General features: G+C 42.8%; 1 protein-coding gene across 1 annotated transcript; it reads left to right on the top strand.

Annotated features, from left to right (window-relative positions):
* The first annotated feature begins 7,387 nt into the window (after window positions 1-7,387).
* On the top strand, window positions 7,388-21,880 carry ETV3 (ETS variant transcription factor 3). Its single transcript, XM_069062844.1, is given in 6 exon segments — window positions 7,388-7,511; window positions 9,358-9,420; window positions 10,050-10,287; window positions 11,467-11,582; window positions 17,003-18,145; window positions 18,148-21,880. Coding segments are annotated over 5 exon segments (1,572 nt in total). The 5' UTR covers window positions 7,388-7,511; window positions 9,358-9,374; the 3' UTR covers window positions 18,177-21,880.
* Window positions 21,881-26,723: the final 4,843 nt, after the last annotated feature.

Here is a 26,723-nt window from a genome sequence, read left to right as displayed (position 1 = left end):
AACATAATACAGCAACAGAGGTAGTTTTCTCTGCTACCCCAAAATGCTGTTCGGCTCTCTCCCACCCGTCAATCCCAACTCTCTCCTTACTCTCCTCCATTCTCTTGTTTCTGGTCTCTTCTCCCTACAAACTTATTCTCAGTTCTCTCTCTACCACTTGACCCCTCATACACATTTTCATTGAGAATGATTTATCTTTTGGTCATTTCAAAGTCAATCAACATTTATTAATTAACTACTAGGAGCCAGACATTGTTCTAGGTCCTAGGGATCCAAATAGAAAATGAAAGTCATCCCCTAGCATCTTGTTTTGCTCTTCACCTTGACCTCTAATCCTTATCCTTCTTTGTCAGACCATCACTTTTACACTGGTATGGTGAGACCTAATCCCTCTCCATGCTCCCCACCTCCCACAAAGGAAAGGTTAGGATAATTTTCCTTAAAGGGTGTTGAAACATTCCTCTAGACTTGTTTGGCCCAGGGTACTAAGAGCTCAGACTACAGATGGCACTTTGTCACCTAAGTACAAAGCACCTACAAAGAACTTTACTCAGCTGAATCAGCTAAAGGGATTCTCAATGACTATCCTCACTTAAGATTCTTCTCTTGTTATCTTTTCTTACCAGTTAAATGATCTGTGAGTGTCTCATCAAATTCTAATATCAAACCTAACCTACCTGGGGACTAGCCAGAGTCAAGCCCTGCCCAGAATAATTAGTGTGGTCTTGCCAGATTGAAAGATTATAAACTCAGTTAAGTGGGGGAAGGTACAATGCAGAGGAAGGTGACCCTATTCATGCTTCTTGTGATGCCACTTCTGTGAGGTCTCACCCACACATACTGCTGGGAAATTAGAGAGTAAACTGCCTGTGGCCATTCACCAAGAAAAGAACAATGAGAGTATGCTCAGTGTCCTTTGGAACTGTACTTTGACCAGGTATGACACATGCCTTTAGTCAATGTTGCTGGGTGGGGTTGAAGCTGGTGAATTTCCTTTGTTCAGGAGTTCTGAGTTGCAATAGGATTGAAGCTTATCTGATTTAAGTCTGGCACTAAGTCTGATACCAAAATGATGAGCCCCCAGGAGCAGAGGGTCACCAGGCTGCCTAAGAAAGGACAAACAAGTCCAGTTCAGAAAAAAAAAAATAGAGCAGATTAAAGCTCTTTGCCTATCAGTATCAGAATCAGACCTGTGAGTGGCTACTGCACTTCCAGCCTAGGTGACATGGGAAGACTCAGTTTCAAAACAACAACAACAAAAAAAAAAAACCACACTGTACCTTGAAGATAATTGTGCTAAACTGTATTTCAAGCCCTTGAGGGTTGTTGGGCTAACCAGCCTACTAATTTAAGTGTCTTACTAGTGTCTCTCTAAAACTCAACTTACTTTCAAAGATGCCTGGAGGGACTGAATTTGGGGGGGAGAGGGATGAAAGAAAAGATTTTCCCCTCCTTAGAAAAGTACAAATTGAGAACCATTTGTGCTCACCTTTGTGCTAGGTTTAGATGCCTTTGTATCAATAGTAGTTAACATCACCCAATTGTATAGGAGGATACCTCATGGGAAAAAAGGTTCATCAAACTTTTAGGGAGTCATTTATGTAAAATATTTGGTTTTAAATGATTTTTTAAAAGAAAAGACAGTATAGCTAAATCAACAATCCACAATCCATGATCAGCCATTGAGGGGTTGCAAGAAGGACTCCAATAGTGAGTAAATGCAAATAAAGGCAGAATCTCTAGCATTTTAGGATTGTCTACACTGTGCCAAAGAAACTGTTTGAGTTTTGTTTTGTTTGGAATTGAGAGGCTAACTATTATTTTGCCAAATTGATTTTGTTGTGATTCTTTGGTGCAGACCATTAGGTGAGGCTCTTGAAAGGACATAGCTAAATTCTCATCGGGAGCACAGACACATCTCTGTATTGGAGATAAGGACAAATGTACCAATTGCACTGCATTTAATTAGCTGAGGACAGGCAAGGATGCTGCATCAGTTTAAAAAGTTTCTACTCTTATCCTCAATCTGTGAACTATGAACTATAATTCTTCCTCTCTGAAGCTTTCAGTGTAGAGCCCCTGAAGAGCAAAGAACTCCGGCCCCAGGAGCATTTCCCCACTCCCAGCAGAAAAGGCTACTGCTTGTCTATGGGAAATAGAGAAACATGTACTGGCCTACACAAAGCTCTGGCTTTGCTGTTTTTTTATATTGCTTTGTGTCTTTTTCCCAGTGGTAGGAGCACTCACAGTTGTTGTTGTTCATGTGTTCAATCATGTCTGACTCTTTGTGACCCCATGGACCATAGCACAGTAGGCCCTTTTATTCTGCACTGCCTTCTAAATTCAGCACCCCCAATACTCCTAGGCTGAACACAAGACAGCAATGGCATCCACAGGCCCCTAGTAATCTTGAGTAGAGGTGAAAGCAAGAGTGGAGAAAAAGTGCTCAGGCCTATAGCAACATGCTGTTCTAGTAGTGGTAGTTCTTTTCTGCCATGGGGAAGCAACCCACCTCGGTGGAGTGGAGACGAGGCAGAGGGCACATACTATTATCCAGATCGTATTGGTGAGGGAATAACAAGCAGAGACTCAGGCCCCAGGGGTACTGGTATGAGGGCAGTGAACAGAGATGCTGCTGCAGCAGGTGATGGATAAGCTCTTAGCAACAAGGGCAGCCCAGTGGCAGAAAAGTGGGAGCTGACATGTACCACGGCAAAAGGCACTATAGTCCATTAATTACTGTAACATAAAACACTGGTTCCTCCAAGTTGCAGCCAGTACAACACCCAATGTCACTTCATCACTGCAGATGGTCAAAGGATGCCATTATTGTAAAAGAGCTTGTTTTATGGCCACAAGGGGTAAGTGAAAGTGTTTAAGCAGCCTTGAAGATGAACAATCCCTCAGAGACCTCTCCTGGGGCAAAGATTTTTGTATCCCCCACCCCCTCCAACCCCTTGTGTTCCCAGGTACCCAAAGAACACTAAGTGAATGACAAATAAAGGGCAATTCTCCCTGATCTGTGATAAGAATTGGTGACTATACAGGAACTGCAGGATAAAAAGTGATAAACCTCAGATAGTATAGCCCAGATGTTCCCACTGCTGTTCCTGCTTATGGTTATCTTTTTACACTGAGACCCACTATGAACTAAAAAGATTTGGTATCACCCATTACATGTAGCGGCGGATTGTTCAGTCCCAGGACTCAGGCTTTTGTGGGACTATCCCAGATTCAGGGAACTGTTACATTATTTGTTTTGTTTTTATGATGTTTCTGTTTTAGTTTTTTTTCTCTTCCTCCTTTGATGACACTTATATCAGCCTTTTTGAATACTGGAAATCAGGGTTAACCAAGTGGTAAAAAGTTCTCTAGAACAAAGGTGACAAATTTACTGTTTGAATGCAGCCACCAACATCTCCCAGTGCTCTACCAGATTAATTGGGAAATGTTTAATAAAATAAAGTAGGGATCCCTTTTTATTTGAACATGACACCACTGTTCTAGAAAACCTAAAGTACCTACCACCAAGGGGTGGAATGTGGCAGGAACAATATCCTATCCCTCACCCCATGCAGGTTAGGATAATTTTTCCTTAAAAGATATTAAGGAATTCCTCAAGACTTAGCTGACTCAAGACTTTGCATCAACGGACTAAGGGCTCAGACTACAGATATCACCTCCTTATCATTTAGCAACAAGGAGCTCCAGGGTCACTCTCATGTTGGACTGGTGGGTTTTGATGGAAGTTTCACTCATCTGAATCAATTCAAAGGGTCCTTAATGCATATACCTGTTAAATATCCTCCTCTTGTTATCTTTTTATTATAGTATTTTTTCCTAGTTACATGTAAAGACAATTTTTAACATGCATTTTTTAAATTTGAATTTCAAAAATTTTCCCTCCCTCTCTCACCTCCCCCCTCCCTAAAATGGTAATCAATTTGGTATAGGTTATATATGTACAATCATGTAAAACAAACACATTTCCATATTAGTCATGTTGTGAAATGAGAAACAGAATAAAAGGAAAGAACACCAAAAAAAGTGAAAAATAATATGTTTCTATATGCATCAGACTCCATCAGTTCTTTCTCTAGATGGGGATAGTACTTTTCATCATAAGTCCTTTGGAATTGTCTTGGATCATTGTATGCTGAGAAGAGCTAGGTCATTCATAGCTGATCATCATACAGTATTGCTGTTACTATATACAATGTTCTGATTCTGCTCATTTTACTTTGTATAAATCAGTTCATGTAAGTCTTTCCAAGTTTTTCTGCAATTATCCTGCTCATCACATCTTATAGCACAATAGTATTTCATTACATTCATATACCACATCTTGTTACCTTTTTTTTTTTTGAGGGATGGAAGGCAAGGCAATTGGGGTTAAATGACTTGCCCAAGGTCACACAGCCAGTATCAAGTGTGTGAGGTCACATTTGAACTCAGGTTCCTCCTGACTCTAGGGCCAGTGCTCTATTCACAGCCACCTAGCTGCCCCATCTTGTTATCTTTTGATAACTATTAAATGACCTATGAATGTCTCATCTTGTTCCAATATCAAACCTAAACTACCAAGAGATTGGCTTGAGTTAGGCCCAACCCAAAACAATTGGTAACATTCTCTTCCATCCCCTTAACCCCTTCATAAACCAGTTCAAGTCTGTTTTCTTCTCTTGGGTCCCTTTCTCCCTTATTCTTTTTAGAATCTTTCCATGGAAAGCCTCAGTCTTAGATTACTCTCACCAGCCAGTGTTTCCCTTCTATTTACATGCTGCTGAACAAAGCTGGAGAAAATCACAAAGCCAGGCTTACTGGGTCTACTATAGATTTATGTTACCTAATGTCATGGCCCCTCACTATTGCAAGGCAATCCCTTTGAACATCCCTAATCAATCCACTATGCTATTTGCCACAGAAAATTTGTCAAATTTTTCATCCTTCCTCAAATTTCCCTTGGCTCTCCCTCCCTTTACCCTCCCAGATGAGAACCTTGCCTTAATCTATTTGTCTCACCTTAATCTACTGACTTCCTCTTAAATATCCAACTGCTAATTGGACATCTCAAATAGATGTCACATGAACATCTAAAACTGAACTAATTAACTGTCCCTTAAACACCTTCCCTCTTCTTAACTATCCTATTATTTTCAAAAGTATCACCATCCTTCCAGTCATCCAGGCTCACAACCTAAGTGTCACCTTCAATTCTTTGTTGTTATTGTTGTTCATTCATTTCAGTCACATCTGACTCTTCCTGACCTCACTTAGGGGTTTTCTTGGCAAAGATACTGGAGTGGTTTGCCATTTCCTTCTCCAACTCATTTTACAGAGGAGGAAACTGAGGCAGAGTTAAATGACTTGTCCAGGGTCACATGGCTAGTAAGTGTCTGAAGCCAGATTTGAACTCAGGAAGATGAATCTTCCTGACTCCAAGCCTGGTATTCTATCCACTCTACCATCTTCAATCCCTTAATTCCATACTCTTTCTCATCCCCCATATCCAATCAGTTGCCAACTTTTGTCATTTCTACCTTTGTAACATCTCTCCCATTTGCACCCTTCTCTCCCCTGACACTAATATGACCCCTGGTGCAGCCATATATCATTTTATACTTGGACTACTGAAATAACCTGGTTAGTCTACCTGTCTCAAATCTTTCCTCACTCCAGGCCATCCTTCCTTGCCATCAAAGTGATCTTTCTAAAGTGTAGGTCTGACCATGTCACCTCTCCCTCCCCCATTCAATAAATTCCAGTGCCACTTCATTGCCTCCAGGACAAAATATAAATCCCTTTGTATGACTTTTTCTTTTTTAAAAGCAATTAGGGTTAAGTAACTTGCTCAAGGTTACATGGCCAGGTGTTTCTGGGTAGGGGCTAAGCGTCTGAGACCGGGATTCGATTTCCAGATCATCCCCACACTGGAACTGGTGCTCTTACTCGCTGTGCTACCTGGCCGTCCCTTCTTTGTTTGACTTTTAAAGCCTTTCAGGAGGAAAAAAAAAAAGAGAGAGAGAGCCCTGCACAACCTGGTTCCTTCCTACTTCTCTACTCTTCCTTTATCTTATTCCATGTACTCTGCAATAACCCTCCTTGATGTTTCTCAAACAAGACACTTAACCTTCAGCTTTTTCAGCTGACTGTCTTCCATGCCTAGAATTCTCTTCCTCCTCATCAGTACGGACTGGCTCCCTTCAAGTCCCAGCTTAAATCTTACCTTTTCCAAAAATTCCTTCCTTTTCCCTCTTAATGCTAGTGCCTTTCTCCTGTGATTATCTCCAATTTATTCTGTATGTATCTTTCGTACATAGTTCTTTGAATGTTGTTTCCCCCGTTAGAATGTAAGCTCCTTGAAGACAAGGACTGTGTTTTTGTTTCCTTTTCCCTCTATGAGGGGCTTAATAAATGCTGTGGACAGATTAACATTCTATAGGAAAGACAACTCGATGTATACATAAAGAACATACAAAACACATCTCTTGTGTGACTTGAGGAGTGGGCATCCTTAACTCCGTTCAAGAATCCCGGGCCTCAATAATACTTAAGTATTCCTTAGTAGAGACTAATAAAGATAAGTTTACTTCCTAATTACAAAAGTCCTTTAAAAAAAAAAAAAACAAGCCTAAGGCTTTCCCTTCATAGGTAGCTTAGAAAAGGGAAATGGAAAGAGAAAGGAGAGGAAACATGATTTGTCAATTACACCTGGTCAGTGCAAATTATTTTCTGACTCCCTGCAGACCGCAGAGGTGAAAGGACGGTGGGGGTCATGTTTACTTCTCGTCGGAGAAGCACGGCTGGGAAGCTGGGGAGCCCCTGTTCGGCACTCAGGAAGGGCTCTGGAGCCCTGTGAGGTCTAAGAGTGTCTTTCCAGAGGTCCAGAGCCCTGTGGAGCCTTCGGTTAGAGTCCAGGTTCTCCCTCCCTCCTTTTTCCTCTTCCAAGACTTTAGAGACCCCGCCTTCTTCCCTTTCCCCTTCCAGCGCCCCCGCTCCCATACAACCCGCTCGCACACGCACAGGCCCGACGCGCGTGGGCATGGCGTGAAGACCCTTCCCCGAAGCCTACGTCACTCCCCAGGGAGCCCCGCCGAGCCTCCTTCTGCTCCCGCCCCGCCCGAAGTCGGCCTCTTGGGTCGCCAGCCCCCTAAGGCGTGCGTAACGTGCCCCCACATCGTGACGCACGGCACCCGGGCTGGGGCGGAAGCATGGGGTTGGGCGGCGAGCAAGAGGCGGAGTGTGGGCGGAAGTCGCTGTCTGTGGAGAAGAGAAAGAAAAGGGAGACGGGGCGGAGGTTGGGGGAGGCGGAGAAGGGGCTGAAGCGAGAGGCTAGGAAGGGAGATGGGAGGGGCTTGCCTCTGCTCTCCGGCCAGCCTCCTCCCTGCTTTCCTGGCTAGGGGACGGAAGTGACGAATCTTACGAGAAGGTCACTTCCTGCTGGGGTGGATGAGGAGGAGCCGGAGACGCCGCCGAGGAGACGGGACCGAGACGGACCGCGGAGGAGTGAGGTGAGTCCCGGCCCCGATTGGGGGCCCTGCCCCACGCAGCCGCTGCCTGTCGGAACCGTCCGCGCCTGCTCCTCCCCGGGGCCGAGGCGCTCTCTCCTCCACTCGCCGGGCGGGTGCCTTCCTCTGTGCCCGCCGCCCTCGGTCCGGAGCTGAGGCCGCCCCCCCCCGGAGCAGCAGGGCCTCACCCCGCGCGGGCTCGGGAGCCCCGGGGGTGGTGTGGGGTCCTGGCAGCGAGCCGAGGACTCAGCGGGCCCCCCACGTTCTGAAGCGGAATTCGAACGCTGCACCCCGTCCTGCAGAGGAGGCGGCTCGGAAGCAGAGAGCCCGGGGTCTGGGGGGAGGGGGAGGGGAGTGGCGCGGTCCTGTCAACCCCCACCCCGGGGGCCCCGCAGGCTGTGGACAGCTAGCCGGGGGAGGGGGTGGCCCAAGCTTTGGAGGACTGTGAAGGGAAGTTTGGAAGTTGGGGAGGGAGGTCCGAGCAGTTCTTGAAGCTGTGCGTTGGAATGAGGGGGAGGGATTGGGATGTCAGGTAAGGGGACTTCCTGGCCTGGTCATCAGTGAATCATAGTCTCGGCTCTGGCGATAGTCGAAGGAGATCGTTAAAAAGGGTCTTGAGCTGAGCCGGAGGAGGGAAGAGGGGGATCTGAGGGAATTAGAGTTGCCCGGGGAAGCTTGCCGGGGAAATTACTTTTTTCCACATCATAGAGATGGGGGGCGGGAGTGCTGGAGGGGAGAGAGAGAGAGACAGACAGAGAGACAGAGAAAGAGACAGACAATTGAAAGTCAAGTGTTTTTGTGAACTTTAGGAAGTCGTTTCAAAAAGTATTATCATTAGGATTTCCACACCCACTCCCCCACCATCCCACCAGCCGGGCATCTGGACACCTATACTTCCACTGGCTTCTACCCGAACCATATATTGATTGATGAGTGTGCTGGGATTGGTGATGGCGTAAACCTATACTTAAGGATTTCCTTCAGGAACAGATCACCTTCTGCCTCCCCCTCTCTACTTTCCCTCCTTTCTCCCCTAGGGTAAGGGAGGAGTGGTACTTAAAAACTCTTCAGTAACAGGAAATTTCCTAAAAGCCAAATGAATTCAGCTTCATATTTGTTGGGGAGTAGATGCTGGGAAATGTCCCTTTTTTCCCCTTCATGCTAAAGGGAGTAAATGTAGAACTATATACACTCTCACCAAATCTTGATGTATATATCTTTTTTTTTTTCCTGGTGCTGAGTGACTGTACATGTGGTGTGTTTACTTCCTGTATCCCAGGGTATTTTTTTCAGAGGGGAAGGGGGCTGATTCTGGTTAGGAGAAGTTCTCCTTCCCCAAGCTCACATAATCCAACTGAAGAAATCAAAATCAGATGTGCATTCTTGAGTGGGAATAAGAAGGGTTTGGATTTTTTTTTCTTTCCTTAAACTGGTACATCTGGTGAGCTCAGGCTTGTGTATCTTGGCATCTGGATCTGTCTAGTAATAGAAGACAAACTGTTTGACTTGTTTTGGCTGCCTTTTTGGACCCGTCTCATTCTAGCCTTCCCTTTCTACTTTTGAAGGGCCGGTCAGGAGGAAGAAAGCAAATATTAAAGACAGTGTTTACACTTTGTGGCTTAAAGTCAGGTGAGAGATAATTATGGCTCATGAAGTTGATGACCTAGGGACCATCATTTGTCGACTTGGGGATTAACAGTTTGGAGGTGACAAGTTTGGAGAAAAAAGACTTGCTAATGCTGGGAGCAGGAAGGATGGGGAAAAGGAGAGTTGGAAAAAGACTATACAAATAAACCTAGGCAAGATAATAGCTTCTTAAAGTAATTGTGGCTTGTGTCTCTTTTAACAGTCAGCAGGAGGGAGAAAATGAAAGCGGGCTGCAGCATTGTGGAAAAGCCAGAAGGAGGTGGAGGTGAGCCTTTTCTAGTTTACTGGGAATGTCACTTGGTGGTTTCCCGTTTTCTCCACTTGGGCTCTGTCCACACCAAGTGCCAAACCGTGACTGACAGCCTCTTGGCTGGGTGGTTGCTGCTAGGACAGTTGTAGGCTTGTTTCCTATGATGTGTGTTTAACATGTCTGTTCACCACACCCTTGTCCTAGACTGTAGAAACTTTTTCCTCTTAGAGCCACAATTCCAATGTTAGTATCTTGAGAGAGGGGTGTATAGCTTTCTTTTTTAGAAAGTATTCCATTATTTCTGGGGTGTTCATTCTATGTCCTTTTAATCCCTTCAGAACTTTTAATACCTTCACATCAAGTAGGCATAGGATTTAGTAACAAAGAAAGGATGGGTAATTAGGACACCTGAGTTTTGCTGCCAGTTTTTCCAGGAATTAGTGATTTCAGTAAGAACATGTAACTTTGTTGTCCCTTCTTATTCCCTAATGGACTAGTCCCAGTTGTCTGAAAAGGTGTTTAAGATATGTTTGCTCAGCACTCTAGCATCCTGATCTGTGGAATGTAAAGTGGGTAGGGGTGCTGGTATTTAAATAGCTCTTGACTTCTTTAGTCTTATCCTTTTCTTTCCTTCTGGTCTTAAGGCTACCAGTTCCCTGACTGGGCCTACAAAACGGAGTCCTCCCCAGGCTCCCGGCAGATCCAGCTGTGGCATTTCATCTTGGAGCTGCTTCAGAAAGAGGAGTTCCGCCATGTCATTGCCTGGCAGCAGGGAGAGTATGGGGAGTTTGTCATCAAGGACCCAGATGAAGTGGCCCGCCTCTGGGGCCGAAGAAAGTGTAAACCACAGATGAACTATGACAAGCTGAGCCGGGCCCTCAGGTGAGGGAGGGAAAATGACCTATATTTGTGATACTTTGGGTTAGAAGGCTATCAGACTATATGGGAGACTTGGCATCTTGTGGAATAGTAGGTGACAACTGGCTAGATAAATTCCTTCATGACTTCAGAGTGGGAGCAAAAGAGCACCTGAATGTAAGTAGTGAAGGTACAGGAGGAGAAAGCATATCAATGGGTATCTGTAGGAGGAAATTCCAACATGGTTGGCACTGAATCCTGACAGGCAACCAGTTCTCCTTAGTGGGCGAGAGGGTGTGGTAAAATAAGTATTGGAGTTCATTTATAATCCTGGGGATTACTTAGCCCTGTCTTATAGGATGTTTGGTATTGTGCCTATCTGTTATTTCTCTTCTTCCTGACCTCTCAAGAGGCTAAGGAGGGCTGATTTGGTTATCTTATGCTGTGACTGACAGCTATCCAGGAACAACATTTTTTGGCCTTGTCAATCCATAGGTTCTTTGGTTGTGACCTTCCAAGAGGTCCAGAGGTTGATCTGTGTGAACTTCCTCCTTATTTGCTTTGCCCTTGTCACTCTCAGTTTCAGAGATCTTTTATCCCTCAGGGTCTAAAGGGCAATTTATGACTTGTCTAGTACTGTCTAAGTGGCTGAAGGTACCAGTCACTCTTAAAGTTCTCTAGTTCTTCACCTTTGTTGACCCTGAACCCACATGTTTATCCGACAGCTTTGTCTGAGCTCTACAGATCCTTTGAATCTTTGAGGTTGAGGCAGCCCAAGCTGGCTGCTGTTTTCCAGATCAGGATATACCATTGTTTGACCTGTCACCATAAAACAATCCTGCATTCCTCTCCCCTAGTTATAGGCATAGGCCTCCCGGCTAGCCACACTGTGAGTCTCTGTGCCACAGGTTGTCTGTTCCCACCTGGGCAAGGCAGACAAAAAGAGATAGTGTCTGTATAACGTAGCCTTCTGACCAAAGTGGGAACAGGAAGGAAACTGGGTATAGAGCTGTGGTTGGAGAGATGGAGAAAGGTGGTTGAAGTGAAGGTGGAGTAGAGGGACAAAGACTTTTTTGCCTGCTACCCTTCCCACCCGTCCTCCTCATTTGAAATGGCATGAGCCTTTCATTTGATTACCTGAAATTTTTTAACATAAGCTTGGGGGAGCTGGAAGATGCATTAATATGCATATTTTTTTGACAGATACTATTACAACAAGAGGATCCTTCATAAAACAAAAGGCAAAAGGTTTACGTATAAGTTTAACTTCAACAAGCTGGTGATGCCCAACTATCCATTCATCAACATTCGGCCCAATGGTAAGTACCAATTCTACTCAGAGAAAAGAATGTAACTGAAATGAAATCTGAGTCTAGCACTGACACTTCTAAGGGAAACTCAGAAGCAGTAGACACTTAGGACTTTGTAACTAGTTTCTTTGGGAATTTTTTTTAAAAAGGTATTGATAACATTTTGTTTCACAATAGCAGGTACATCCCAACACACCTTTAAAAAAAAGTACATTCTCCCCACAACTGTTACTGTTAATAGAAAGGTCAAATGTATACTTATAATTTTGATAGTATGTAGTACAAACATTGATGTAATTGACCAGAGGCTGCATTTTTTAGATGATTTCCCTTATTACAATTTTTAAAGCTTATTGTATAAAGTGCTAGGTCTCTTAGAGATCTGGTTCTTTGTTCTCTAAGAAAAATTATTCCTAAATTTATGTTGTTTTTTAAAGTGCAGACTCTAGAACTTGTTTAACTCCCTCAATAGCAACTGGAGCCTTTATAAACACTTCCGATTTTCTATGAAACTACCAAGTTACCTTATCAGGTGAATACAATCAAAACCACAGTGGCCTCAATCATGTTTGCAGTAAAAAGCAGAGTCTTTGATGGGGGGGGGGGGGGAGTCTGAAAGCAGGGCAGCCTGAGCTGTTTGGGTTCCATGGCTTCTCTTCCCCCAGGGCCCCCAGGATACACATAGTCTTTGGTAGAGTTTCCCTTCAGAGCAGCCCAGGTAACAACTGTCTATGGGGACCTGGCTTGGCACAATTCAAGAGGCCCTATTCCTCTGTAGATCTGGCAGACCCAGGAGTTGAAAACTAAAAGGCTTTTCAGTCCTCCCCAAAGATGGAAATAGCACCACTACCCCACAAATTAAATTGTAATTAAACAGTTTCTGGCCATTCCATCAACTTCTAACTTTGTTGCCTTGGGTGGCAGTGGTAAGGAAAGCTAATCTTGATTATGAAGGTAATACAGCTTCCCAGAGTAAAGTTTGTTCTAGAGCTGAAAAATTGGAACCGGGGAGTGGCTGAGAGAGAATAGAATGCCAAGATCCTTTGCAGATCTGTAATTACTACACACAACAAGTTAGGGCAGTTTTAGCCTGACGATGCTATCATTACTGTTCCATCTCCCCTTTGCTAGCCACTCCCTCCTGTCCCTGGGGCATGCATTTAAAAAAAAAAAAAGTTGGTATTGGAATGCATCTCTCTAATTACAACCTGTTTTCTTTCCTTATGCCTGGGGGAGAGGCGTTAGGAAATCTAACCTGTTTTGGCCACTGGAATCTTGTTTCCTCTATTTCTCACTCTAACCCCTCCCTTATGCACCTGGTTTGGGTGGGGAAGGGGATTGAATCTCATTGGACCAAGAATCTCACCAATAAGCTCAAAGTTAATCTCTTCCCAAATCTCCATTTCCCTCAGATCTTCACTGACCAAGCTGTTCTAGATTAGACCACCTTCTCTTTTGAAGCCAGTGTTCAAGCAACAACCCGGATCAAAAGTTGGATACCTCATAAGGCAATAGGGAATTCATCCAGTGGTTTGGGGATAACCTGCATTTTCCCACATCTGGGAAAGGAACAGTAGTAGTCTCCCCCAACCAGTAGAATGGCAGAAATAGAAGGGAGTTATCTAACTGCCTTGATTGAGTTTGTATGCAGGTTTCCCACCAATACAAATCCTTTCAGATTTTAATCAAAAGGTCACAAATAAGTCATGAAGCTTGTAGGCACAATGCCTGATTGCTTCAGGGAGCTGGGCCTGGGCACAGACAGCTATCCTGTATATAATATCCTATTCACAAATAAGATTTTGTTTTCAAATCACTCTTATCCATATCCCATATGTAGGCCTTATGTAATTTAAGGAGCAATGAGATTTTGTGATTGTCTTTTCCAAGGTTAGAAAGAAGCTTGGAAAGAGTATCTAACTAGGAAACAGGAAACCTGTGTTCTAGATTGGATTCTCTAGCACAGTGCTCTGCACAGTAATGAGTATTATTGAATTGTTGGCTGTAGGTAAAATTCTCTCAATTAATAAACATTTATTAAGTACCTATGTGTCAGGCACTGTGCTATGCAACTGCTTAGCTTTAATTTCTTCATCGAGGCTTGGATTTGTGTTCTTTAAGGTGCCTTTTAACTTGATAGTCTAAGAATTCTTTGTACTCTCCTCCCTAAAGGAAAAGAAATCTTGGGATACTGAATTCAAGGTTCATATGAGCTCAAAGTTCTCAACAAGAAGGTCTTCCTTAGCATCTCTTAGTATCTTCCTCTATACCAGACTTGAGTGTATAACCCTCCAGTTCATTATCCTTCCAGCCACAGTCCCCAGATGGAAGAATTGTCAGGGTCAGCCATATGGATATAATCTCTGTTTAAGTGATGTCACCTGCCCTGATTTCTTCTTGTTCTCCAACCCCCAAATCAGATACGTGTATCAACATCAAAGGTGACACAAAAGAAAAATTATTAGTCTTTTGAAAGTTTATCCTGAAATGTTAGGTAAACAAAAACTGCTTAGAAACATAGGTGAGGTTTATTATAGTTCAGAGCTAAAGGGATAATTTGTTCAGTTCAGCAAACATTTGTACATTACTACTATGTGCAGATCATTAGGACATGTAAGGAGAAGGAAAGAGTACAACAATAAATAAGACACATTCCTGGCTCTCAAAGAGCTTATAATTTAGAAGCTGGTCCCCAAAGTTGACTTGTATGTTTTTAAATTTGACAGAAGATTTGATAGTAATTTAAAAGACATTAAAACAGGGTAGAGCCTTTATTGAATGAGTAGGATACCAGTTAGAGAAATTATTAAATTGATCATGAGGTGATCATACACCTTCCTAGAAGGTAGAAAACCACTGATATTTATCCCCACTTTAGTGAAAAAGGGCTTCATTAACTGAGAAACTGTTTGAATACCTGCTAAATGCAGGTGCCTCATTCTCCATGCAGGGCAGCAAACTAGATATTCAAAGAGATGTAGTATATAAAACATGGTCTCTCCCCTTAAGAAATCAGGGGAATTGTGTATTTGCAGTTTAACCAGTGTCAAAAATCTTATTAAAAGGTGTGAAAAGTACAAAATAGGCTATGAATTCATAGGAAAAAGAGATTACTTTCAGTAGTAGGAGGAGAAAATTTCATGGAATGGAATAAGATTTTCCTCTAAAACTAAGGCATTCATATACCTGTGACTTTTTCATGTGGAACTTCTGCTTCTCTAAGACCCAGTTTCCACATTAGACTTATTAAATACCTACTCATGAGTGAGGCAAGAGGCACGTTGATGTAGTAGAGGACCAGCCTTGAGTCAGGAAGACCTGGATTCAAGGCCTGACTAAACACTTACTAATCATGTAACCATGCTTACTGAAATGACTGACTTGACAATGGACATTTAACTTCTCAATACCCCAGGCCATTCTCTTGAGGTTATGTTATATGTGAGTTGGTCTGCATTATTTCCATACCATGAGTTTCCTCCTTGAGCCCAAGTTCTCTACACAGACAAATTCAGATCAGGAGAAAAAAAATTATCCTGGGGACATAGTTACAAGTGTGACAGTAACTGTTATCAAGGAGTTTATATTGGAGAATATAGCCTATATACAGATCAGTAAATAAAAGGTAATTTGGGTTGGGAGAGAGTACCAATTGGGAGTTCAAGGAAGGTTTCACTGAGGAGGTAGCACCTGAGCTGAACCTTAAAGAAGGCTAAATTCTAGGAGGTGAGGAAAAGGAAAAGAGGGCATTCTGGCCCCTAAAGGTGGAGGTAGAATGCTAGACATTCTACAATTCATAGTCCAGTTTGCCTGGAATGTGGAGTACGCTAGAGAAGACAGGAGCTGTATTGTTAATGGCTTCAAGTGCCTTCTGAGGAGTCTTTTTTATTCTGGTGATACTAAAGACTTTCAAGCAAGGGAACAGTATGGTGAGATCTGTGCTTTAGAAGGATTATTTTGGCCTTTGTGTGGAGGATGGACTGAAGGGGGTAGAAACTGAAGGCCAAGAGGTGAGTTAGGAAGCTTTTATCCTTTGAAGGGGAGTAAAGTTAGGTGGCTCCATCATGAAGGAGCTGTGTTGCCCCTTGGTTAATAAAGGGTACTTATGTGATTCTACCTAATCTGCAGTTAGTGTCCCTGGCACCAGAGCCACAGAATGACTGACTAATGATGATGCCTTGACATACCTTTATTGACTTTAAATCCTAGTTCTGATGCTTGTTAGCTCCGTGGCCATTAGCACACTATTTAAACTCTCTGAAATGCAGATTTCCTCATATATAAAATGATAGTATTTATACTTAACACAGGATTGTATGAGGTCACCCTTTTTTAAACATTAAAGTCCTATATAAATATAGTTATTGCCGTGTATAACTGGATTCTCTTTCTCACTTGTTAATTATCCCTTTACTTTTTTTCCATGTTTCTATACATCCTCTCACTTTTTTCCTCGCTTTGCTTCAGGGCTGGTGGGGTTTCAGTGATACCCAGGGTCTTCACATACCCCTTAGTAGCTTTAGAGCTGCTGACCTATCTTTAGACTTTTTCCTTCACCATTAGTTTTTATGCTGGGAGACTTTGCCGAGTAGTTGGTGCAGTTAGTTGTGGGAAAAGACTTAGGTGGAAGTGAATGACATTTTGCTGACTTTTCCACTCACAGCTCAGTTGCTGCAGGCAAACTTGGGAAAGTGAGCATGTGCTGGATATTCTTCTATCCTTTGTAGAGCATGCCTAGGAATGGAGATTGCCATCTAGAACTTGCTAAAGGAGTAGTTGGTATATCATCAGAATTGTAGAAAACAAAAATATCCACAATGGAATCGCTGTTGAATTCATGTGGTAACTGAGCTCATGAGCAAAAGTGCTTCAATAATCTTATGTTAGTAAAATTTGACACCTTTTCTCCAGGTCTCCTTTGCATTCTCTTGAAAATATGTTCTTGTTCAAATACCCCACCCATGAATGAACTGAAGGGTATGTGGTTCTTTGAAGCACTCCTCTTCAGGGATGATATTTCTAGACCCTTCTAGGTAGAAGTAGCCACAAGGAAGAGAACTGGGTTGGGTGCACAGCTTTGACTGACGTGTAGGGACACCTTGAGCATCTATCTAGGATTACACACAAGGTCCTTGTACCCTCACTTTCCCCTGGGTTTGGGGAGGAGGAGCCAGTAATACAATCCTGATTTAACCTTAATTACAGGCCAGATGCCTCATTTGAGTTGTGGATATAGTGGACAAGGAACTCTGCAACTAAAATGAATTAAATACCTAATTGAGCAGATAGTAGGAAAAAGTGAGTTCTATGGCATCTAATCCCAACAATGACTCTTCTATTGCTACAAAATATACCTATAATGTAGCATAAGTAAACAGTGATGCGATTAATTGACCAGGCTCCTTTTCCTTTATTTTTCCCCTTCCCAGGAGTAGTGCCCCAGAGTGCCCCTCCAGTACCGACAGCCTCCTCCCGTTTCCACTTCCCCCCTCTGGACAGCCATTCCCCAACCAGCGACGTACAGCCAGGCCGATTCTCCACAAGCTCCCTAGCTCCTTCTGGGCAGGAGTCCTTGAATGATGCAAGTGAACGAAAAGCAGAGATTTCAGAGCTGGAGGACAGTTCCGCTGAGTGGCGTAGGGGTGTGGATCTCATGACTTCCCGGAATTCAGTCACTAGTGGAGGAATTAGCCACCAGAAGCGCAAGCCAGACATCATGCTCCCTCTTTTCACAAGGCCTGGGATATACCCTGACCCCCACAGTCCTTTTGCCGTTTCTCCACTGCCAGGCCGTGGAAGTGTCCTCAATGTCCCCATCTCACCAGCTCTTTCCCTTACCCCAACCCTCTTCTCCTACAGTCCATCCCCAGGTCTAAGCCCCTTTACTGGTAGCAGCTGCTTCTCTTTTAACCCCGATGAAATGAAACACTACCTGCATTCGCAAGCCTGCTCAGTTTTAAACTACCATCTAAGTCCCCGGACTTTTCCTCGTTATCCTGGGCTCATGGTTCCACCCCTGCAGTGCCAAATGCATCCAGAGGAGCCAGCCCAATTTCCCATTAAACTCCAGCCACCACCTGCTGGGCGGAAGAACCGGGAAAGAGTAGAGAGCAGTGAAGAGTCAGCAGTTACTGTCACTCCTGCCATGGCCCCTACCCCTCCGAGGATCAAGGTGGAACAACAGACTGCAGAAAGAGAGCCTGAGAACCAAGAGCAGCCACTAAGAGAAAAGGAGGAACAGCAGCGGGAAGAGCGCTCTATACCCAGTGGGACCATAGTCGAGGAGGGTGCCTTCTTTGCACGCCCTGCTGCACCCCCATCCTGGCCCTTGGTTCCCCTCAGCAGCCCAGGTGAAGAGACCCCAGAGTTGAGTGAAGGTAGTGAGGACAGGCCTGGTAAGGATGCTCTGGCAGTAATTGAGCCCAATGCCCCTGAAAAGAAAGAGGATGCCTTGATGCCCCCAAAGCTTCGGCTGAAGCGAAGATGGAATGGTGATAGGGAAGCCAGAGAGCTGAGTGAGAGCAGCAAGATTCATTGGAATCTTTCTGGGTCTCCACCCCTCATTGCTGGACCCAGGGGGGTGGCCACAGCAGCTGCTGCTGATGCTTAGTATTGGAAATTAATTGGGAGCTGTTTATACTATAATTGAATACATGTATTTATGTAGCAAGGTTGCAGAATGGGGGGTGGGGAGGGAGGGAGGGAGGGAATTAAGCTGGTTTGATCATTCTAGAGAATAGACTTCTTGTATTTTTATGTTTTGGGGTAGGGGAGGGGTATCTTTTTGTTGTAAATTAGCAGGATGTGAAAAACTAAGTTGGGGGTTGGGTTGGGGAGGGTTAAATAGGGGAGGGAGAGGGAGCCTCTCTCCCCTAGTAAGACTTGGACTTTTGATAAGGAAACTCCCAAAAGACCAAGACACCTTGGTCATGTTGATAGTGACAGTTGGGGATCCCAAACAACTTGGTTTTCTATTGTATTTATATAGAGAAGTCATTAATGAGTTTTCCTCTTTTTATGTAGAGGGAAACAGAAAGGGGTTGGGGTGGGAACAATGAGACCATTAATTCTTAAGATTTAGCCTGGAAAAACTTTTTTTTTCCATTTTTTTATTATTTCAAGGGAGGGGCAAGAAATCTCACAGTCTTATTTGGGAGTCAGGTGTGAATTTTTTTTTCTTTTTTAAACAAAGTTTTCAGGAAACCCTGAAAAGTAAAGCCAGATTAGAGCAGGGCAGAGGGGCAACAGCAGCAGCTATGTGATTGTCAGGAAGCTCTGTCCTCTGGAAGGGCTGCTAGTTTCTTAAGGACTTTTCACCTACTCTACCTATTAAAGAAGCCATGAGGAGTTGTAAACTCTCTTTCAGGGAAGAAAGAAGAGGGCAAGAGGAAGTAGCCTGATGCCTTTAAGAAACAAAGACAAGAATTACCCTCATTTTTCCTTTCTAGTTGTGGTTTGAGGGAGTTAAAGTGAAGTATGATTGTGAATTCACCTAGAAGTGTGATAGCATTACTGAAAATGTCTTTCCATCATGTCTGGTTCTCTTTAACATTTTCTTTAAGTCAAGCCTTAATATTAATATACTTTACAGTATACAGGTCTGTTGGCACACCTGTAGAAGGGCACAGACAACTTTTCAGATAACCAAGGAATGTTGGAAAATGGTTAGGTTTTACAGTTGGCATGTGAGGATTTAACCCTCCTCTCTATCCTTCTTCCATCCCAGTCTTTGACATTATTGGGGTTGGGAGGAGCAGGGTGGTAAGAAACAAGGACAGAGCTGAAATATCTTCTAAAATGCAGAAAGTTGATGTGGGTGTGAGTAAATGTATGGTGAAACTAGAGGAGGTGGAGAGATGGCAAGAAATACAGATGACAGGGAGAATAAAAAAGGCCTAGTAATGATAAGAGAGATTTTCTGTCCTAGTGTAACTACAAAATAATTGCCATATGCCCATTATCTAGAGTAGTTCCGGTTCTCTTTGTGATTCATTGATTAGCCTAACCTGTATTCCAGATTCCAGTAGGAATTGTGTTTTTCCCCCCACACTGGAGAATGTTTTCAGTGGCTCCTCCAAAGGAATAAGAAGTCCGTATCTTGCAAAGCCAGGAAAATAAGGCCAGGAGCAGGAAGAAAAGCAGATGACTAAATGGGAAATTTGAGTAGCTGTGTGTATGAACTGAAGTTACACTACTATGAGATTAGATCACCTTAGGACAGTGTTGCAGAAGATGGTGATAAGGGTCTGAAAAGCTTAGCTCCACCCCACCCTAACTCAGCTGTGTATAGTATGATGATGTGTTTAAAGTGGGGGGTCCCCCTTTTTTTTTTATTGGAGAGTACCAGATATGAAAGGCCAAGAAAAGGGTTGAAATTGGTGGGTGTAAATTGGATATAAGATTTCCAGGGATGGCTTGGATTAATGTCAGCATCTTGATTCATCTCCCAGTGAGCCATCCTGATTTTATATGCACCCAGTTAACTGAATCATGATCAGTAAGTGACTTGAACTTTCCCACTCCTCAGGAAGGAGCCTTGATCAATGAGGCCCTGGCCAGGCTGCAAGGGGACCCTTGTTCTTGGCAATGACATCCCATAGGTTGCCTTTGGTACCTATTGTGGGTTTTTTCTTCTCTTAGCACCTTGACTTACCTCTGAATTGGAAGGCATGCTTGGGACTGGGGTAAGGGGGCAAAATGCTACTTGGTATATAGGAGGCTGTCTGGCCATCCCCCTTTCCCATATCCACATCCTTTAGAGAGGGCCACCAGGTGTCGGTATGAACTCAGGAATAGATAACACGAGGCCTTTTTTAAAAAAATCCATAATGCATATCTTTAACCCCCTAGAACCCAAGTGCCAGAATTTCTAGATGCTGCTTCTGTTTGAACAAGAATTCACTGATTTCACACTTGAAAAACACTCAAAAAAATGTTCAACTCAATGAAAATTGTTGTTTGGCTTTATGAACCTGTTGGTGTTTAATCTGTTTTCTATGATCACCATTCCGCCTGTTAGTTTATTGATTGCACTGCATGCTGGGATTAGGATGGTCCCTTTTTCAGAGCCAAACTTGGGCTTACTCAGGTTGTCAGGCAATGCTGACGTCACTGATGTTAGAAGTGGTCCTCAGGAAGGTGGTGGTTGTGGTGCTAGGGCTGGAGGGGACTTTGAACCTCCTTTTCCTAACCTCTTTGCAGCACTTCAGCCCTGCCTGTTATAAGCCAGACTCCTCCCAGCCAGGGACAGTGACATCAATGTCTAGCAGCAGCAGGTGGAGGAGGGAGAAATGAAAACAAGGGTGTTTTGTTTGTTACTTTATAATTTTTCCAAATTCCATTGTGCCAAATGTTTAAACTTTGACAAGTTTAAATCTGTTGACATTTCAACATCCACCTGTATTAACAAATCAAGAGTATGTTCTTGTGAGCAGTTGGCTTTTATTAGCCTTAGGGAAAAAAGCCTATAGAGAAGAGACTTAATGGCATCCATCCTCATCAAATAGCTCACTGATTTTAAGAGGGTTAGGGGTGAAATATAAACACTTTTCCAAGGCCCACTCCACCCTCATCTCCATCTTACTAACACAGGGAGTTACCATACCTTAGTTTAGTCTTCAGTGGGCCAAGAAAAACCTAAGAAGCATTAACAAAAACCATAGCCAAGGTTTCACTTCTTACCCGGCAGGTGGAGTCCAATGGCTGGTTATCCCTTATTTTTTATTTATTCCATAATTATGTTTTGTGGCTTTTCTTGTTCTTTTTATAAGCAAGAATAACTTTACTTTTTGTCTTACAGATCCTACATGGTGTTTGTTTTGATTTTTATCTTTTTGGTTTAAAAAGAAAACATTTTAATCTGATTGTTTTAAAAACTGTTCTGGTTTTAGTTTCTTTTTTGAAAAAAAAGAAAACTACCAATGGAAAATTGTTTTGAGACCTTTAGGCATATTCTTTAAGTTGATTAGAATTGTGATGCAGGGATTTGTGAATAAGATGTTCACTTACAGAAGATGACTTGGTTAGGTGTATCCACTTAAACAAAAAAAAGTGTGTATATGTACATAAAAATGTAAGTAATCTTAACTCCATTGTGCAGTGCCTTTTAGATGTTCCACTTTCTATAAAGTCTTCAGAATTTTGCATATATATATTATATATATATGATGTAATGTTATAGAAATATATGTATAATATACATATTTTTTCCAGGGGTATCTGATAGCTCTGTATTTTGTTATGGAAGTTGAAAGAAAAAAGTATTTTACCTCAAATTAAAAAGTTAAATAAAATACTTTTAAATAATGTCTGCTGAGTCCATGTTGGGATTCCATCTGTTTCAGTGTCCAGTGTCAGCATTTAGGATTATGAAGACTGGGGAATCAACAAGCATTTATTAAACCCTTACTATATGACAGGTTGTGTGCTAAAAAAGCTTCAAAAACAGCTCCCTGCCCTCAAAGGAGGTATACATATGAATGTAGGAGACCATAAATATATAACTAGCAACAAGAGCCATACTGAGTAGCTGGAGGTAAGCTGAGGGGACTGGGAAAGGCCTGTAGAAGATGGTTTTTGAACTGAGTCTTGGAGGAAGCCAAGAGGCAAGGAGTAGAGCCATACAGCATTGGGGCGGCTGGGGGGGGGGGGGGTGGGAGGCGGAGAGGCACAGCAATAATTTGTGTTCTCAGCACTATAAATAGGCCAGTGTAGCTAGGCTGTCATGAAGAGCCTTGAATGCCATACAGCATACAGGCTTTCTGTTTAGTCCTGGAGGTAATAGATTTGAAGGGTGAAAGATTTGGCAAGAGTAATGTGGGGTAAGGAATTGATGAGAAGCCAGGCTGTGAGCCTGGGTGCTTGGGATGAGCATAGTGCCCTTGATAGGGGAAGTTTAGAAGAAAATACATAACTGAGTTTAAGAAGCCTAGAAGGCATCCACTTCAAGACCTTCAAGAGGTGTTGAAGATGTGAGACTAGCTCAGCAGAGAGATCAGGGCTAAATAGATACATCTGGGAACGATCTACATAGAGATGACTATTGAACCTGTGGAAGCTGATGTGTTAATAGGTAGTATTTATATGGTGCCAACTTTGTTCCAGGCAGTGTGCTAGTGCTTCACAAATATCTTACTTGATCCTCATAACAACCTAGGGAGGTAGGTGCTGTTATCCCTGTTTTACAGTTGAAGCCGAGGCAAACAAGTGACTTGCCCAAGGTTACACAACTAGTGTCTGAGATTTGAACTCCCTTACTGCAGGCCCAGCACTTGCATCCACTGTGCCACCTAGCTTCCAGATCACCAAGCAAGACAGACCCCCATGTCAGGTGGAGACTCCCAGTTTAAGAAATGCTGAAGGGGTCTCTAGTGGAAAAAGTTTTAAGAAGCCGTGGTATAGAGCAAAAAGGAGAAGGATAAAGGACAGAGCTTTGTGGGATACCCATCATTACTGAGTATCCCGTGGATACTGCAAAGGGCACTAAGTGGTCATAAAAACAGAGGACTGGGAAGAGTGTCATGAAAATTTAGGGAGGAAGTGATTGACAGCATGAAATGATACAAAGAGGCCAAGGAGAATCAGGATTGGAAAAAGGCCATTAGATTGGACAATTAAGGGATCATTTTGGTAACTTTGGAGAGGGAAGTTTTGATTGTATGAAGTTGCAAACCAAATTGCAGTTTAGAAGACAGAGGGAAAGAAGTGGAGGCACTTACTATATAGATGGCTTTTTCAAGTTTAGCCAAGAAAAATGTAGGAGAGAGGGATACCTATCAAATGGGCAGAGCTCAAGATTTTTTAAGGGTGGGGGAAACATGGTTGGCAGGGAAGGAGCCGATAGACAGGGAGAGATTGAAGATTAAAGAGTAGAGATAAAAATGGTGGTAATTGACTAGAGAAATTGAAAGGGCACAGACTCAAGGTACTTGTAAAGGAGTTTGCCTGGGCCAGAAGGGCCACCTCTTTATCTAAGACAAGAGAGGATTAGAGAATGAAAGATGCCTGAATGATGTAAGATGAGAAGAATGGGGGAGGGAGGATAGAGAGAGAGAGTGAAAGAGCAATTAACCATTGGTCTCAATTTTTTCTGAAGTGTGAGTCATCCTCAACTTTGAGAGTTGAAGAAGGACACTCCCTCCTTCTGTGAGGCTTAAGGGGAAATGTGTTTGCTTTGCTGTGGTGAAAGCCCAGTTGAGATTAGATAACACATTTGTATTAGACCAATTAGCACAGTTTCATGATTTCCTCCAGCTCTGCTGAGCAGCACAGAAATGGGAGAGAACAAGATAGATGATGGAAGTAATCTGGGGTTGAGACTTGGCAAGGCATGATCAGACTAGAGGGCAAGAAAATGAAGGGTGGAGGATAGTGTAATGTTAATTTGATTCTCTAAGGGGTCTTGAAAGAGAAGAAGAGTGTAGCCAGTGGGGGTGGGGGAATGAATGATAATCTTGGAAAGAATTTAGGAGTAGAGGGAATAGAGATCACAATGAAGAATGGTTTAGCAGTCATCAGGCACAGCAAAAGAAGGAAGGATAGAGTATGATTAGATAACAGGGTTTCAGAATTCATGAAAATAAAAGTGAAATGCATCTACTAACCTTGAGTGTTTCTCAGAACTCTTTCCTAGGCCCTTTTATCTTCTCCCTCTATAATATTTCACTTGATGATCTCAGTTCCCACAGATTAAATTATCATCTCTATGCTCATTCTCAAATCTATTTATCCAGGCCTAGCCTCTCTGTTGATCTCCATTCTCTCAAGTCTCCAACTGCCTATTGGGCATCTTGAACTGAATGTCCCATAGACCTCTTCAACTTATGTCCAAAACTGAACTCATCTTTCCACGATAAATCCTCCCTTCTTGCTAACTGCCCTATTACCATTGAGGATACCATCATCCTCCCAGTCCCCCAGGCTCTCAGCCTAGGTATTGCTCTCATCCTCGTATCCAGTCTGTTGCCAAGTCCTATCTATTTTGCTTTTGTAAAATATGTGCCCCCTTCTCTTCTTGGACACTGCCACCCAATATGATTCAGGCCTTCATTGCCTCATGGCTCAACTATTGAAATAACCTGCTGGTTAGTTTCCCCTGCCACAAGTCTCTCCAGTACAATCTATCTTCTGTTCAACTGTCACTGCGATCTTCCTAAATCACAACTCTAGTTTTATCATTCTACCCCTCACCCAACTCTACCACTCTATAAATTCCATTGACTCCCTATCATCTCCAGGATCAAATATAAATTCATATGTTTGGCATTCAAAGCTTTTCATAACTTGCCCCCACCCTGCCACACACATATACCTTTCTTATCTTCTCATAACTTACTTGTTCCCACATATATTGCAGTTTAGTGGCACTAATCTTGCTGCTTCTCACACAAGACACTCCATTTCCCAATCTTGGCATTTTCTCTGACTCTTCCCATGTCTGGAATTCTTTCACTCCTCATCTCTACCTCCTAGCTTCCTGGTTTTCTTCAAGTGCCATATAGAATCCCACTTTCTACAAAAAACCTTTTCCAGTCTTCCCTTGATAATAGTGCCTTATCTCTGTTGATTATCTCCAATGTATCCTGTAGCTATCTTCTTTGTACATAGTTATCTCCTCCACTAATATCTGAGGTCTTGAGACTGTCTTTTGTCCTTATTTATGTCCGTAGCACTCAGCACCATACCTGACACATAGCAGCCACTTAAATATTTATTAGCTATTATTGAGTGATGGAAAAATCAGGAGTATGATCATCTTTGTGTATAGTTGAAGTGGAGTAGAAAAGTAGTATATAGGAACTGGGTAAATAGAGGTACAGAAAAGTTAGGTTATTTGAGGATGTATCAATCAGTATGTCTGTTAAAGTCCCCTAATATGAGGACAGGGTTTGGGATGGAGAGAAAGACTGAACTGCAATCTCAACTCTTTGAGGAAGGAAGAATGTCTGAGAGGTCTACAGAACTGAATTGGGTGCTAAATTTATATAGTGAGAACCTCAAAGGAGAAGTTGCTCAATGAAGGTGACAGAGATGGACAGAAAACCACTCCAGTATCATGGCCAAGAAAACCCCAAATGGAGTCATGAAGGGTCAGATACAAGTAAAAAATGACTGAACAACAAATGACCAACCCCCTATGGTAGTTAGCCATATTGGCATTTGAGGAGAAAGACTATGACCCTCCCACCCCAGGCTTGGATTCTCAGAAAATTCCCTCAGATTCACAATCCATAAATGGTTCCCCCCTTTGACTGGGGAGGAAAAGTCGGCCCTAAAGTTGGGAGTAACAATATGGGTCTGAGTGTCTCTATACCTCTGACTAATGCCAAATAGGAAGAATACTTGTTTTAGTTAACCTGGTGGGATTGGTATCGATGTGAAGTAGTATTCTCAGCTGCATTTGAAGAAAAAATATTTTTGAAAGCAGAAGTATGGCAATGTAAGATAGCATTTTCCAGCTTTATGATGACTTTGTATGGTACAATAATTTATATTTTAACACTTTGTGAAATCAGAATTGATTTCTGAGGCCATTGCAATGACCTAAGAGGTCTGGTCTAACTTTCTTCCTAAATAGTGAAGTATCTTGACAAGTTGCCTTCAAGTTCCTGTTTGAAGAACTTCAATGATGGAACTCATTACTCCTGCCCCCTCTCCCTGTTCCATTCTAATTTTTTGCATAGCTCTACACATTGGGGAAATTTTTCTCTTTTGACCCAAAATTCGTCACACTGTAATTTTCACCTATTCTTTCTATTTCTAGCCTTCAAAGTTCACCAGAATGATAATTCTGTCTTTCACATGACAGTCCTTCCAATATTTGAAGACAACTCTCCTGGCCCCACCTAAGTTATCTCCAATGCAAACATTCCCAGTTCTTTCAAACAATTTTTCTGAGGCATAGTCTCAGCTTTTCAGATGTCCTGGTTACCTCCAGCCTCAGAGGCAGAGTGAATTTCCAATTCTTTCTCAGTGTACTACTTATCAGTTAATCAATAGACATTTATTAAGTTCTCTGTGTCAGGAACTGTGCTGAGGATATAAAGACACATGAAATCATCCCATGCTTTCAAGAAATTTGCATTCTATAAAGGGAAATATACATATATGGATATATGTAAAATAGATACAAAATGATTTTGGCATAGGGCA

The sequence above is a fragment of the Petaurus breviceps genome, unplaced genomic scaffold, assembly GCF_028583685.1.
Source record: "Petaurus breviceps papuanus isolate PSGF00001 unplaced genomic scaffold, PetGlider_PUasm1.0 90510, whole genome shotgun sequence".
NCBI classification, from domain to species: domain Eukaryota; kingdom Metazoa; phylum Chordata; class Mammalia; order Diprotodontia; family Petauridae; genus Petaurus; species Petaurus breviceps.
The sequence above is the reverse complement of the archived record's forward strand: the minus strand, read 5'-3'. Positions and strand labels throughout refer to the sequence as shown.